We start from the raw sequence: 16,058 nt of genomic DNA, 5'->3' as shown, positions 1-16,058 counted from the left end.
GCAAGTCTGTGAACTGCCCTCTTCCCACTGGCCACATGAAGGACAGCTGTCCATTTTCACCAACTCTCAGGTTTTCTCTTTCACTCCCCAGAAGAGTGACAGTGGTTCTCCAATTTTAGAAACTCACAAATTAAAATTATTCTTGCCAAGTTTTAGGGCAACAGAATTCTTGCTCCCTCGTTTTCAGGAAACACATGTCACCCAAAGTCCAAAATGTTACTTTAGCCCTTCCTATAGATACCAATATTTCTACCAACCAATAATACAGCTACAGCAAAGAAAGCCTCTCCCAGGTCCCTTTACGAATTGCTTTACTTCCACAAACACTGTTCCTTTCAATATAAACTCTATGTGACAATGAAAATAGGAACATTTTTCAAAGACTGAGAAATATATACATATGTTTAAAATTTTTAAATAAATATATTTAAATAAATAAAATTTTAAAATATATATATATTAAATTTATATATATATATAAAATTTTTTTTTTTTTGAGACAGAGTCTTGCTCTGTCGCCTAGGCTAGAATGCAGTGGGGCAATCTCAGCTCCCTGCAACCTCCACCTCCTGGGCTCAGACAATTCTCCCACCTCAGCCTCCTGAGTAGCTGGGATTACAGGCATGTGCCACCACGCCTGGCTAATTTTTGTATTTTTGGTAGAGACGGGATGTCACCATGGCAGGTTTTGAACTCCTGACCTCAGGTGATCCACCCACCTTGGCCTCCCAAAGTACTGGCATTACAGGTGTGAGCCACCGCACCCAGCCTGACTATTAACATGTATCTATTGATAATAAAACGCAAACCTATAGAATCCTTCATAATCTAAACTCGCCATGAGAGACTCTCACGGGGTTTTAATTATCTGTGGCTTGCTGGCCACAGATAATGCCACAAGGCATCTTCCCTTGTAACTTAAAAAAAACTTAGTTTGGATCTTCTGGGACCCTCATAGACTGTTGGTAGGAATGTAAAACAGTGCAGCCTCTCTGGAAAAGGGTGGCAGTTCCTCAAAATGTGAAGGACAGTTACCAGAAAACTCAGTAACACCACTCCTTGGTACATACCCAAGAGAATGAAACACACATTCATTCAAAACCTTGTGCACACAAGTTCACAGCAACATTACTCATAATAGCCGAAAACCATAAGCAACCCAGACGTTCATCAGCTGAAAAACAGAAACATAATGTGGCATATATCCATATAATGAAATATTACTCAGTAATAAAAAGGAACAATAATAATTTAAAATATCCACATGCTACGACGTGGATAAACTTACAAACATCAGGCTAAGTAAGAGAAGTAAGACACAAAAGGTTACACATCTTATCATTCCAGTTATATAAAATTTCCAGAATAGACACCTCTGTAGAGACAGAAAATATACTAGTGTCTGTCTAGGGCTGGAGGGAAGAGTACATGGGGAGTGACTAAAACGTTCTAAAACCAGAATCTTGTGACTGTGGTAGGCTGTTATAAAATTTATTTGTAAATTTAACTCCTGTATTTAAGTGTTTCCTGGCTCTAGATGTTTTCTAAATTTCCTTTCTAGTCAAAGGTAGACCAGTAGGTTACTTCCTGTGTACTTTGTTTTTATAATTGCTTTATTAAAATACTTTCCACAAAAAGTTTCTATCTGACCAATTAAACTGCGATACTTGACATATAAGCAAAGACTATCCCTGAGATAAACAAAATTGAGACGCTATCTAAAATGGGCTATCAAAACCATCAGTCCCTGGCCGGGCACGGTGGCTCACCCCTGTAATCCCAGCACTTTGGGAGGCCGAGGCAGGCAGATCAGGAGGTCAGGAGATCGAGCATCCTGGCTAACACAGTGAAACTCCGTTTCTACTAAAAATACAAAAAAAAAAGGCCGGGCGCGGTGGCTCAAGCCTGTAATCCCAGCACTTTGGGAGGCCGAGACGGGCGGATCACGAGGTCAGGAGATCGAAACCATCCTGGCTAACACAGTGAAACCCCGTCTCTATTAAGAAATACAAAAAACTAGCCGGGCGAGGTGGCGGGCGCCTGTAGTCCCAGCTACTCGGGAGGCTGAGGCCGGAGAATGGCGTGAACCCGGGAGGCGGAGCTTGCAGTGAGCTGAGATCCGGCCACTGCACTCCAGCCTGGGCGACAGAGCGAGACTCCGTCTCAAAAAAAAAAAAAACAAAAAAAAACAAAAACAAACAAACAAAAAAAAAAATTATCTGGGCGTGGTGGCGGGCGCCTGTAGTCCCAGCTACTCGGGAGGCTGAGGCAGGAGAATGGCGTGAACCCAGGAGGCAGAGCTTGAAGTGAGCTGAGATTGCGCCACTGCACTCCAGCCTGGGTGACAGAGCGAGACTCTGTCTCAATAAATAAATAAAATAAATAAATAAATACAAAAACAAACGAACCAAAAAAAACCCACCAGTCCCATTAATCTTAAGTGTTTTCTTTCATTTCTGCCTCTACTGCTTCAGTTTAAGGAGTTTTGTTTTGCTAGAAACTCTGAAAATTTGTTTTATTTGAAAGTAAAATTTGGGAATGTTTTTATCTGAAAACCTTTTTCTTAATCTAGTATTTCCTATTCTAGCTGTAATTGAAAGCTGTCTAAAATCAAATGGATCTCATTTCACTTAAGTGGCCAAAATCTTTCAAAAATAAACTCCCAATCCAATTTGTATAAAACGCTTTTATTGCTTATTTGAATAAAGTATTTCCTCCTTTACAACATTAGAAAACTCCAAAGATAAGACCAGCCTGGCCAACGAGGCAAAACCCTGTCTCTACAAAAAATACAAAAATTAGCCAGGCATGGTCGCATGCGCCTGTAGTCCCAGCTACTCAGGAGGCTGAGGCATGAGAATCACTTGACCTGGGAGGTGGAGGGTGCAGTGAGCCAAGATCACGCCACTGCACTCCAACCTGGGCAAGATTGAGACTCTGTTTCCAAAAAAAAAAAAAATTAGCTGAACATGTAGCACGCCTGTAGTCCCAGCTAATTGGGAGGCTGAGGCAGGAGGATTACTTGAGTCCAGGAGTTTGAGGCTACAGTGAGCTATGATTGTGCCACTGCATTCCAGCCTGGGCAACAGAACGAACCTCTGTGTCTTGAAAAATTAAAAAAAAAAAAATGGCCTTAGTGTGTAGGCTCACACCTGTAATCCCAGCACTTTGGGAGCTGAAGCAGGAGTTCAAGGCCAGCCTGGGCAACAAAGCAAGACCCTGTCTCCACAAAACGAAAAAATGTTTAAATTAGCCAGGCATGATAGGGCGCACCTGTAGTCCTAACTGCTCAGGAGGCTGAGGAAGGAAAATTGCTTGAGCCTAGGAGTTGGAGGATGCAGTGAGCCATGATGGAGCCACTACACTCCAGCATGGGAGACAGAATGAGACCCTGTCTCTAAATAAATAATAATGGTCAGTCCTGGTGGCTCATGCCTGTAATCCCAGCATTTTGGGAGGCCGAGGTGGGCGGAGCACCTGAGGTCAGGAGCTCAAGACCAACCTGGCCAACATGGTGAAACCCTGCCTCTACCAAAAATATAAAAATTAGTGGGAGTGGCTAATTTAAAATACAAAAATTAGCCAGGTGTGGTGGCGAACGCCTGTAATCCCAGCTACTCAGCAGGCTGAGACAGGAAAATCCCTTAAACCTGGGAGGCGGAGGTTGCAGTGAGCCAAGATCGCACCACTGCAACCCAGCATGGGCAACAAGAGCAAGACTTCGTCTCAAAAAAAAAAAAAAAAAAAAAAAAAAAAAAATTAATTAATTAAATAAAAATGTAAAATAAAAATTTGCAAAAACTCTAAAATGTTTAAAATGCTATCTTAAATTTAAATAACCTCACAAAGAATTTTTAGGACAGTGGCAATGCTCTGAATACTATAATGGTGGACACATGCTATTATACATTTGTCCAAACCCAAAAAAGTACATCAACAAGAGCAAACCCCTACGCAAACTATGGATTCTGGATGACAATGATGCATCAATGTAAGTTCATCGATGCTAGCCAATACACCACTCTGATGGGGGATGCTGGTAATATGGGAGAGGCTCTGCATGTGTGGGGGCAAGGAGTATATAAAAAAATCTCCGTACCTTCCTCTCAATTTTGCTGTGAACCTAAAACTGCTCTAAAAAAGTGTTTTTAATTTAAACAACTCAGTAGCTTCCACTGTGAATTCACCAGCCGTATATCTTACTTGTAAAAACTGCATGGGACACTATTCCATTTTCAAACGAACACATTTCATGTTTTATGAACTTTCAAGCACTTAAACATACAACACAATGTGTTTCCCAACTGGCATGTGCTCTATCGCTGTATGCTCTCCAAGTGGAGTAACTGCCGAAGAAAAGTGAAGGAAAGGCCCCTTCGATATGAGACACAGACCTGACTGACCCTCCTAACAGGGGAAAGGTGATTGAAACTGGGCCACGAGCCACAGAAGAGGCTGGAGCTGCCCAGGGGGGCCCAAGGTGGTTTGATCTGGGGGAGGGTGAATGTGAGTGTGGATGGAAGTCCCCGGTGCTCCAAAAGGGAGGGCCCCAAGAGAGATAACATTCAGGTCCTTACAAAGGGCACACATGCAGAAGTGAATTATCTACAATGCAACCCTTCATCTGACAGTTTCTGCACAGAAAAGAAGAGGCAGAGAACTATGCAGACCCTAGCATAAGCACTGTGTCAAACAGCATTCTATAGGAACATGACAGATTACAGAAAAAGTAGAATATTAAATAAAACAAAGAGGAGCCTAAATTTACAAAGAGGAAGAAGACCTGAGATTTAAGTCAGCCAATAACTTTTGAAAAAAAAAAAAAAGTACATTTTATGCCAAAGTTCAAAAAATGAAACCACAGGAAAAAAATGTAAATTTGCCATTAATTCTTTGTCATTCATTGCCAAAAACGTTTATCTTTTTTTTTTTTCTGAATACTCCAAAAATGGCTGGGAATAAACTATTTGCTTATCAATAGCGTATCTGTGGCCGGGCATGGTAGCTCACACCTATAATCTCAGCACTTTGGGAGGCCGAGGCAGGAGGATAACTTGAGGTCAAGAGTTCAAGACCAGCCTGGCCAACATGGTGAAACCCCTTCTCTACTAAAATACAAAAAATGGGTAATGGCAAGCACCTGTAATCCCAGTTACTCAAGAGGCTTAGGCACCAGAATCTCTTGAACCCGGGAGGCGGAGCCTGCAGTGAGCTGGGATCGCGCCACAGCACTCCAGCCTGAGCAACAGAGCGAGACTGCCTCAAAAAAAAAAGTGTACGGCTAACAACTGATCCTGATAGCACAAGCAACAGCAACAGCAATAAACAGAATTTCTTCAAAAGGCTATTTCTTTCCACAGTAATACCCACAGTCATATAAGAAAATAACAACAAAAATATTTTATACTCGTTATTCAAAGACTATCCAGTTAATCTGGTCAGTCTTAGCCAATCTTTGGCTAAAGATTTTAGAGGTTTTCTTCCAATATATGTTATCCTCCTCAGAGAGGCCAGTTTCTCCAATAAATGAAACAATACTTAATTTCCTTCTAAGTGTCCTCAGAATTTGGCCAATAATCTTGGCAATAATTCTTAAGCACTTCTCTTCTTCACTTTTGGCCCTTTTGGGAGCCAAAAGGAGATAACTAAGAAACTTCAAGGACTTTAAAGTCTACTAAGGCCGGATGCAGTGGCTCACGCCTGTAATCTCAGCACTTTGGGAGGCTGAGGCGGGCAGATCACTTGAGGTCAGTCGTTTGAGACCAGCCTGACCAACATGGTGAAACCCTGTCTCTACTAAAAGTACAAAAATTAGCAGGGCATTGCCGTGCACACCTGTAATCTCAGCTACTCAAGAGGCTGAGGTGAGAGAATGCATCTGAGCCCAGAAAGTGGAGGTTGCAGTGAGTCAAGATTGTGCCACTGCACTTGAGTCTGGGCGATAGAGTTGAGACTCTGTATCAAAAAATAAATAAATAAATAAAAGTCGACTACATTTCACTAAGCTACTGACCTAGTAAACACTAGACATCAGGTATCAGAAAGTAGAAAGTCAGCAACTTGCCCCAAGGTGTGCCGGGTTGCTAGGTTTTACCACTCCATGACAACTCCTACAACTTTCACCTCTCACTGCATAACTTCAAATCGTAGCCTTCCACATCTATTTTTCTTTCTTTCTTTTTTTTTTTTTGCTTTTGAGACAGAGTCTCACTCTGTCGCCCAGGCTGGAGTGCAATGACACAATCTCGACTCACTGCAACCTCCACCTCCCAGGTTCAAGAGATTCTCCTGCCTCAGCCTCCCAAGTAACTGGGACTACAGGCGTGTGCCACCATGCCCGGCTAATTTTTATATTTTCAGTAGAGACAGGGTTTCCCCACGTTGACCGGGCTGGTCTAGAACTCCTGACCTCAGGTGATCTGCCCGCCTCGGCCTCCCAAAGTGCTGGGATTACAGGCATGAGCCACTGTGCCTGGCCGGCCTTCCACATCTATACAGTGGAATTCTAGGTTACTAAAAATTCTCAGCTGTAGTAAATGAAAAAAGCTAATTAGACAGAAGTATAAACAATACACTTCCACTATATTATTTATGTGAATATTTTACACGTACATATGAAAAGGATAAACAGACACATACATCTGTACATGTAGTAAGTCATCCTGGAATGACAGAGAGCTGCAGGTTGGGGTTAGAAGAACAATGATCTTTTATGGAATATATTTTTGTACTCCACTATACATGTTTACCATTTACCTGCATGAAATTATTTTAAGTAAAGCCAACCTCTGAAAAATGAATATAAGCTATATATTTGTTAGTAGGAAGCTATCGAAGAAGTTAGGCACCCTTTGCTGCATACAAGCTTCAGGACTCTCCACAGTCAGTCTGTCTTTTTCTCTCTCCCCTACACTCCCATACTCCATCTTTCTGTCTCTATATTTATGTAGTTTAATTCTGCTGGTATTTCATTTTCCCTCTTGCTCACATCCTAACCCAGTCCAGAAGTTATCAGTCCCCACTCGGGAGGTCTGGTAGCAAATCCCATGAATGACAGCAACCTGTGGCTCCTGCCCCACAGACATGAGCTGGTTAGCAGAGAACCTATTGTCCGCTGGGCACAGTGGCTCACGCCTGTAACCCCAGAACTTTGGGAGGCTGAGGCGGGCGGATCACCTGAGGTCAGGAGTTCGAGACCAGCCTGACCACCATGGAGGAAACCCCGTCTCTACTAAAACTACAAAATTAGCCAGGTGGCGCATGCCTGTAATCCCAGCTACTTGAAAGGCTGAGGCAGGAGAATCGCTTGAACCTGGGAGGCGGAGGTTGCGGTGAGCCAAAATTGCGCCATTGCCCTCTAGCCTGGGCAACAGGAGCAAAACTCTGTCTCAAAAAAAAAAAAGAGAGAGAGTGAGCCCCATCGTCCTCAGAAGGTAAAGGCTCCCCCGGAGGCATACTTGCCCACCTGTGCCTGAGCAAATGAGCATAGCACACTGTAGGCTTCCACATTCCCCTTCCCTATGAGTGCTAGTTCAAGGCTGTAGAATGACTCCAAGGTCTGTCAACTCCACAGGTGAGGAAGGGACTCTGGTAAAATCCTCCTTGACCCTGAACCCTCTATCTTGCCCCACTGCTGCTTCCTTTTGTAACTTTCCCTATCACCACTCTGAAACACCCTTGTGAGAGTCGTTCTGAACTCTGCACAGCCTGAAGTCCTTCTCTAAAGCTCTAGTATCTTAGGGTTTATAATCAAACCGTGATGTCATGCCACATCCAGCACTGACACTGATCCATCACTGGCTTTTCCCTGTATTTCTTCCTGTGAAGACCCATGGCTGCTGTCTTCTGTGCCAACATAGAATGGCAGGGACTTTTTCCCCTAACATTGTTGCTAACTGTCCACCAGCCCTAAATTGCTCTGAGGATTAGACCACAGCCTCTAAACAATCATAAGTGTCCATTTTTCAAGGAAACATGACAACTGGTCCCAGTCAAGTGGAATGGGAAATCCATGGGTTTTGGAACCAGACAGGGCTGGAATAAATCCTAGCTCAGCCAGCTCCATTCTGTGGCAGCCTCCTTACGTTACCATTTACTAAGCCTTGGTTTTCCTATCTGTAAATGAGGATAATTCCTACCTCCTGAGACATTTGTGAAAATCAAATGAGTTACTCCCCTACGGAAAACCCGGCACTGGGATTTGCCGTCTTTACTCATGTGACACATCCCATTTCTCATCTCAGCCCCACAACTAAATCCACCAGATTAGCCGTGACCCTGTATCATTTAGTCACTAAACCTTGGACACATCTTAAAGCGTAAAGATCATATTTCTGATATACTCCTTCCTTTCTATGAAAAGCAAAGTTTTGGCTGGGCACGGCAGCTCACGCCTGTAATCCCAGCACTTTGGTAGGCTGAGGTGGGTGGATCACTTGAGGTCAGGAGTTCAAGGCCAGCCTGGCCAACATGGTAAAACTCCATTTCTACTAAAAAATACAAAAATTAGTCGGGTAAGTGGTGGCAGGCGCCTGTAGTCCTAACTACTCAGGAGGCTGAGACAGGAGAATCATTTGAACCGAGGAGGTGGAGGTTGCAGTGAGCCAAGATCACACCACTGCACTCCAGCCTGGCAACAGAGCGAGACTCCATCTCAAAAAGAAAAAAGAAAAGAAAACTATTATAAGGACATACTATTGAGTAGCCAATCCAAGCAAAGAAAAAAGAGTATCTTGACCTCTGTTAATTACATAGTCAATAACTTCAGTAAAATACACAGAGACAGACACAGACACACCTCCTGCTTTCTTTGGTGCTTAACTTCTTTTTTAACTTCTTTTCTGCTTAACTTCCTTTTTAATAATGGCCAAGATTCATAAGATCTTTAAGACCCTCAGGAACCCTTTCCCTCATTTTTGACAAGAGGAAAAAAATGGCCCAGAGAGCTTAAGTAACTTCTCCAAAGTTGCACAGCTAGTTAATGATATACGGTTGTGTGACTTTAGTACACAGTGGTTAAGCCCAGCAAACTGAGTAATTCATGAAAGCTTAGTCAGGGTGATTATCACACTTCTAGGCTGTATTTCATGGAGCTTAGAACACTTTAAAGACATTTAAAGATATTCTGTGAATTATAGTATGTGTATTTAATTGCCAGGAACAATAAGATTCCACAGGTCTTTATTTGGTGGATGTCTTATAGCTCCCACATTCTAGACCAGTGCCATCAAATTAGACTTTCTAAGAGACAGAAATGCATTATCCAATATGGTAGCCCTGAGTTGTATGTGGCTATTGAGCACACAAAATGTGGCTGGTGTAATGAAGAAACTGAATGTTTTCATTTATTTCATTGTAATGAATTTAAATTTAAATAGCCACATGTGGCTGGGGGCTTCCATACTGGAACAGACCCCTGTACTTTACTCCAGACCCCTGTAATTTAGAGACCTAGTGCAGTAAGCACATTGAGTATTGAGCTTTGGAGACAGATAAACTCTTTCAGATACTTTCTAATTCAGTAAACTTGGCCAATCCCGTAACTGCCTATGTCTCAGGTTTCACATGTGTAAAAAAGAACACAGTCCTCCTTAGCACCCAGGGGAGAGAGTTCAAGCCAATGTGGCCTGCCTTCCTGTGTTACTTCCCAGTGCTCATTCAAATCTGACACTAGGATTGGGCCTTTCTAGACACTTTCCCCAAATGGATGCAGTGGAGAAGTGGACTTCTAGTTCTAGGAAACAAGGACATTTAGTTCCCACAAGGATGTCTGGAAAATGAAGGGGTGGACGGAGATGAAATCTGAACAAACTCACCTCTCTCTGACATCATTCCCTGTCCAGATTCAGTCTTGACTAATAATGAACAGGAAAGAGTTGAACCTGCATTTCTAGAATTCATGGCCCCTGCCTTTGTGATGCAGACAAAAACAGACCTTCAGAGGGAGAATCCTTTACAAAATCCTCTAAGCTCTAAACACTGTATGTAGGTCAGGGGAGTCCTGTTTCTGTGGCTGCAGCCCTTCTTCCTCCCTCATGCCCAGTCTCCATGTGAACCCCAGCGCCCCCAGATTACCTGAAGCTGCAGTGGTGGGGACACTGGCTGGTGGTGGCTGAGAGGGGCCACTGCTCTCAGTCATGAGGCACGGGTTGCTGCCATTGTTCTCTCTTTTGACAAGGAGCTCGGCTGCACTGGGCAGTGGGATGGGGTGGCTGATACCCAATTCCTCCTCCTGGGCCTGCTGCCTTCTCAGGGCCACCTGGAAGCACACGACAACGACAACGAGTCATCCTCCAGCACTCCAGAATCAGCTATGCCAAAGCACAGAAGCCCCATCCATCCCAGACACCACGATTCACTAGCTCTGGAGGTGAGGTCTGAAAATTTCCCATTTCTTCTCAAACCCACCCAGGCAACTATGATGTGCAAAGCTTAGAAACAGTTTTGAGCCAGACAGTAGGTGCTCAAAAAATGCTTGTTGCCAGACATGGTGGCACATGCCTGGAATCCCAGCTACTCAGGAGCCTGAGGCAGGAGAATCACTTAAGCCCAGGAGTTTGAGGCTGCCGTGGGCTATGATCGCGCCACTGCACTCCAGCCTAGGAGACAGAGTAAGACCCCGTCTCTTAACAAACAAACAGAAAAGCTTGTTAAACAAATCATTGTGTAGAATATGGTTGGTTAGGGAGGATCAGGAAAAAGCTGTAGTCAGCCAAGTGAAGGAGTACAATCTAAAGAGCAGAGGAGGTCAGAAGCAGTGACAGATTAGGAAGGAAAATGGGATCACTCACTCCTTCATTCCACAAACTTGCAAAAGGCCACTGTACTAAAAACAGGGACCAGTAAGAGTAGATTGGATCCTACATTACCTACAGTTTAACAAATGAAACAGGGCCAAGAATGGTGGTTAACATCTGTAATCCCAGCACTTTTGGAGGCAGAGGTGGGCCAATCACCGGAGGTCAGGAGTTCGAGATTGGCCTGGCCAACGATGGTGAAACCCCATCCTCACTAAAAAAAATACAAAAATTAGCCGGGCATGTTGGCCCACCTGTAGTCCCAGCTACTCAGGAGGCTGAGGCAGAAGAATCGCTTAAACCCAGAAGGCAGAGGTTGCAGTGAGCCAAGATCACAACACTGCACTCCAGCCTAGGCAACAAAGCAATACAACGTCTCCAAAAAAAAATTTTTAAAAAGGTGAAACAGGAGGCAAGCAAACATGCCACTACAACACAAGGCAAACTGTGACAACCACCACAAGAGTGGTACACAGAAGAAAGTACCTTTCACTCCTACAGAAGAAAGAGAGAAATGTCTTTAACATGTTAAAATCAGCCAGCAGTAGTATTTGGACAGAGCATTGAAGAATAGGATGAGGAGGACTTGGACAGGCAAGGATGAAGGGGCAGAACATACTGGAAGAATATGGAACAGGGTGGACAGGAAAGGCAGGGGCTGCTTAGGAAAGCCTGGAGAGCCCCGTTTCCTGGGGTGGAGGGAGCATGTGGGAGAAGCAGTGGAGAAAGGGACTGGAATCTGGCGTTGAAGTCCCTGAAGGCAGAAGAGGCAGAAGGCAGGGAGGAAGGGTGAAGACAGGTGTGTGATATTCCAGACAGACGAAAGGAGAGAGTCAGAACTGGAGACTGGAAATGACCTGACATACTCTTCATGGTCCCTCTTCAATTTATCTTCTTTTAAATAACATTGTTAAAGATTGAAAAAAGGCCAGGTGGGGTGGCTCACACCTGTAGTCCCATCACTTCGGGAGGCCAAGGCAGGGGTAACACCTGAGGTCAGCAGCTTGAGACCAGCCTGACCAATATGGTGAAACCCCGTATACTAAAAATACAAAAATTAGCCAGGCGAGGTAGCATGCACCAGTAATCCCAGCTACTCAGGAGGTGTAAAGGAGAATTACTTGAATCCAGGAGGCGGAGGTTGCAGTGAGCCGAAATCAAGCCACTGCACTCCAGCCTGGGCGATGGAGCAAGACTCCTCAAAATAAATAAATAAATAAATAAGATTAAAAAAACAAGATTAAAAAAACAGGTTTAAAGAAAATTAACTGTATTTTTGCTTACTGCACATAACAAAGACTTTCTGTTGAAACTGACTAAGGTATGGTGCTCATGAAATGACAGTGAAGCACTCCTACCGCAGAGCTGCCCAAATATAAGCCAAAGGTAAAATCAAAACGTTAGATTACAAAACTCAACTAGGGGCGGGGCGGGCGCAGTGGCTCACACCTGTAATGCCAGCACTGTGGGAGGCCGAGGCGGGTGGATCACCTGAGGTCAGGAGTTTGAGACCAGCCTGACCAATATGGTGAAATCCCATCTCCACTAAAAATACAAAAATTAGCCGGGTGTGGTGGCGTGCGCCTGTAGTCCCAGCTACTCAGGAGGTTGAGGCAGAAGAATCACTTGAACCTGGGAGGCGGAGGTTGCAGTGAGCCAAGATCATGTTACTGCACTCCAGCCTGGGGAACAGAGCGAGACTCCCGTCTAAAAAAAAAAAAGAAAGAAAGAAAAAACAACTACAATTTATATGTTGCTTTAGGAAAACTACAGTCCAAACATAGAAAGCTGATTAATTGGGAAGTAATTTTTCCTCATGGCCAAAAATAGTCTTCGACTTAGAAAAATTGACCTTAAATAATTAATGACTTAAGATTAAATAATTAAGCTTGAATTTCCTATTATTAACCAAGAGGCTTAGAAAGGGAACATCAATGAATCTGACCAGAAAGAAGTTTTAAACCCTGCAAACCTCTGAAGTATGTCAGTGCATACTCACATCCTTCCTTACACAAACCCAATGCATATCCAAAATGCTCAGGTATCTCGCTAAGGACCTTCTCTCAATGTTTCTTAGGAAATATATAAAAAGGAAAGGGGATAACAATTGATTAAAAATGCAACTATACGATTATTTTAGAATCATATATAAGATCAATTTCAAACTATTTAAAAATGACTAAAAAGTAGTTGTTTTACGGATTTTTAAGGATTCATCTGGCACAGTACACACATTCTGGTGTAGAAAAAAATACTGAAGTTTCCCATTCTAAGTGACCTTGAGTTGCTTTTGTTTTTAACGGTGTAAGCAGCCTCCTCAACTAATAAAGGTTATTCAAAATTAATTTCTCTACTAGAATATTTTTACTACATTTTGAGAAATCCCCCAAGCATGTTCTCCACACGAAACATTTAAGCCAAAGACTAAATGTTTAGAGTATTTTTCTACCCAGTGTAATTTAAAAGTCCATTAATTTTTTCAGTAAACTCATTGTGACGCATTTTATTGCCACACCCAGTGTATTCTTTTCATCCACTATAGATTAAGCTTAAAATATCTATTAAGAAATTAGGCAAAACAATATATATTTTCATGATTGCACTCGCCATCTGTGAAGTCAAAACACGTTTAGTATAAAACACATTTGTAAAAATCTAAAGTATTACATAAAAGCATATAACCTTAGGGCATTTGTTTTCAGTGGAGGATATTTACATGTTCCTAATCAAAAGTAGCACATCGTTAGCAAACATTTGTTATCTTTTCATTTTGAATAACCTGTCTTAAAAAGATGAAACAACTTTTAACTGGAAATAACGTAGATTACTGCCTTCTAAAAATCCTTTTAGAATACTAACGACATTAACTTTCCGTTAAAATGTTAAATTACTAGCCGACTTACGAACCTTTAAAAAAACAAAACCACAGACGGACAAAAATCTCAAACCCTACCTAGCGCGCTTTTTTCCACCTGCGCATATTTTTTTAAATTCGTAAGCGTGCTTTAAAACATATTGAAAGAATTTGCACTTTAATCTTCGGTCGAGAATGCAAATTTTAAAACCCTAATAAAATTTCCAGAGTTCTCAAAATGGCTGAGGCGCTCAGCCTCCATCCACGCGGGACAAAGATAAAAAGTGCGCTAGGCGCTCAGGAAAGACCACGCAACGCGCGTCCACTGCAGAGACTTTTCCAGAAAGACAAATAAGGCTTTCCGACAGGTTACCCTGGTAAGCGGCAGCCCGGCCGAGTCTCCCTTTCCCCTTAACGGAACGGCCAGCACTGGCGCCCTCCAAGATCCTTTCTTATTTAAGTGCAACTCAGCAAAGAGGCAGAGTCGGGGATTCTGGGGGCGCTCGATGAAATCGAACCCCGAAACCCTCAGCTCCCAAGGCACGGTTGGAGATCTTGGGACCCTGAAGCGGAGAGAATTCCGCAATACTCTGCTGGGAGAGCGGGGTTAGAGATCCCAGGGATTCCCTTGGAATCGAACCCTCCCCACTACCCTCACCTCGGAGGGCCGGAGCGAAGATCCTGAAGACTCCTCTAGACCAACCAACCCTGCCAACTCTTGGAGCGCGGGCTCTGGGATCGCGGGGAAGCGCAGAGGGGCGAACCCCGAAATTCCCTGCCCTGAGAGCGGGATCAGGGATCTCAGGGACCCGGGAGCACAGGGAACCCCCGCGACTCTCTTCAGCGGCGCGAGTTAGAGATCCCATGGACTCCCGTACAGGCTAACCCCGCAACTCCGCTGAAAGGCAGGGTCAGAGATCGTGGGGAACCCCGAGCCGAGCGAAGCCCGCAACTCTGCCCGGTGGGCGGGATCAGAGACACGTCTCCGGCCCTCTCAGACTGGCGTTGTAGCGTGGCCGGGAGCCCAGGACCCCAAGCGCAGCGGCCGTCGGCAAGTACCGCGGCGTCTTTCCACAACCCAGGACCCACATGGCGACGGCCATGCTGGGGGGACTTCATTAAAAAACTCGGGCCCCGCCGGGAGCGGTGGCCCACGCCTGAAATCCCAGCACTTTGGGAGGCCGAGGCGGGTGGATCACCTGAGGTCAGGAGTTCGAGACCAGTCTGACCAATATGGTGAAACCTCCATCTCTACTAAAAACACAAAAATTAGCCGGGCATGGTGGCGTGCGCCTGTAGTCCCAGCTACTTGGGAGGCTGAGGCAGGACAGTTGCTTGAACCCGGGAGGCTGAGGTTGCAGTGCGCCGAGATCGCGCCACTACAGTCCAGCCTGGGGCAACAGAGCGAGACTCCATCTAGAAAAAAAAAAAAAAAAAAACTAGGGCTGAACCCCTGCTCCCGGACGCCCGCACCCACCTGCGCGGCCATCACGCGCTGCCTCTCGGCGATCAGGTTGCACTTTTTGCACTGGCAGTCCCGCCACATGCAGAAGCGCTTGTGGCCCTTGAGCGGCGACGCGTAGCCGTGGTTCCTGCAGCGTGCGCACTTGGGCAGCCGTGGGGACTTCTTGCTCCCGGCACCCAGGCCCGACGCCCCGGAGCTGGAGCCGCCTCCGCCGCTGCTGCCCCCGGCGCTCGAACCGCCGGCCGCCCCCACTAGCGCCCCAGACGCTTTGCCAAACCCCCCAGCTTTGCCCTGCGGCGGTGCCCCGGGGGCGTGAGGGGCTTCCGACGGTGTAGAGGGCTTGCTGAATGCCTCGTCGTTGGGCATGGTGCCCCTAGGAGAAGTGCGAGCACTCTGGCCGCCTCTCTCGCCTGGTGATTGCTGCCAGGTATGAACCCGACGGACAGCGAGGCTCGGGAGGAGGAGGCGCAGGAGACGTGTTCGCTGCAGCCGGAGGTGCAGCTGGAGTGGCGAGGTCTGGACACGCCACGCCCGGAGTGGTGGGGGGTTGTGCCTTTTCTTTTGGCGCGCGCGCGCGCGACTCAGAACTTTTGGATACTTTTCAGAACATTCCCGGGACTGCCTGGGAGGGAGCGTGGCCACGCCCACCGCCCCCCGACTCCAGCCACCGCTCTCCAGCTGCTTGCAAACTTGCACTGGCTGCAAGCATCCAGGGCTTTGCTACAGGGTCCCTGCAAGCCCACCGAGAGGTACAGAGCGGCCTGGGAATCGTGGGCACCCCTCCCCCCGCTCTCGGAGGCGCCAAGACCCGGTTGCCAAAGCACGTTGCACCGAGGAAGCTGGACTGCCCAGGTCAAGAGCAGAGCCATGCTTGCATGCTTGGAGGAGGTGCAAACCACCCTACGGAGTCTTCTAGCTCCCTTTCCCCCAGAGGGGCGCACCA

The 16,058-nt window shown here is 45.5% G+C and overlaps 1 protein-coding gene across 2 annotated transcripts in view; it reads right to left on the bottom strand.

Annotated features, from left to right (window-relative positions):
* The window catches only part of LOC105491798 (doublesex and mab-3 related transcription factor 1), a 129,299-nt gene extending 113,646 nt beyond the window's left edge, over nucleotides 1-15,653 (bottom strand). Inside the window, exons 1-2 of one of the 2 annotated variants that reach the window (XM_011758458.2) lie at nucleotides 15,128-15,653; nucleotides 10,075-10,258 (exon numbers count right to left, since the gene is read on the bottom strand). In XM_011758458.2, the coding sequence (XP_011756760.1) occupies nucleotides 10,075-10,258; nucleotides 15,128-15,481 (538 nt within the window). In that variant the 5' untranslated portion in view covers nucleotides 15,482-15,653. The remainder of the gene's footprint in view (nucleotides 1-10,074; nucleotides 10,259-15,127) is intronic. The other variant, XM_011758460.3, reaches the window with a different exon arrangement.
* Nucleotides 15,654-16,058: the final 405 nt, after the last annotated feature.

Source organism: Macaca nemestrina, chromosome 14, assembly GCF_043159975.1.
Source record: "Macaca nemestrina isolate mMacNem1 chromosome 14, mMacNem.hap1, whole genome shotgun sequence".
Taxonomy (NCBI): Eukaryota; Metazoa; Chordata; class Mammalia; order Primates; family Cercopithecidae; genus Macaca; species Macaca nemestrina.
The sequence above is the reverse complement of the archived record's forward strand: the minus strand, read 5'-3'. Positions and strand labels throughout refer to the sequence as shown.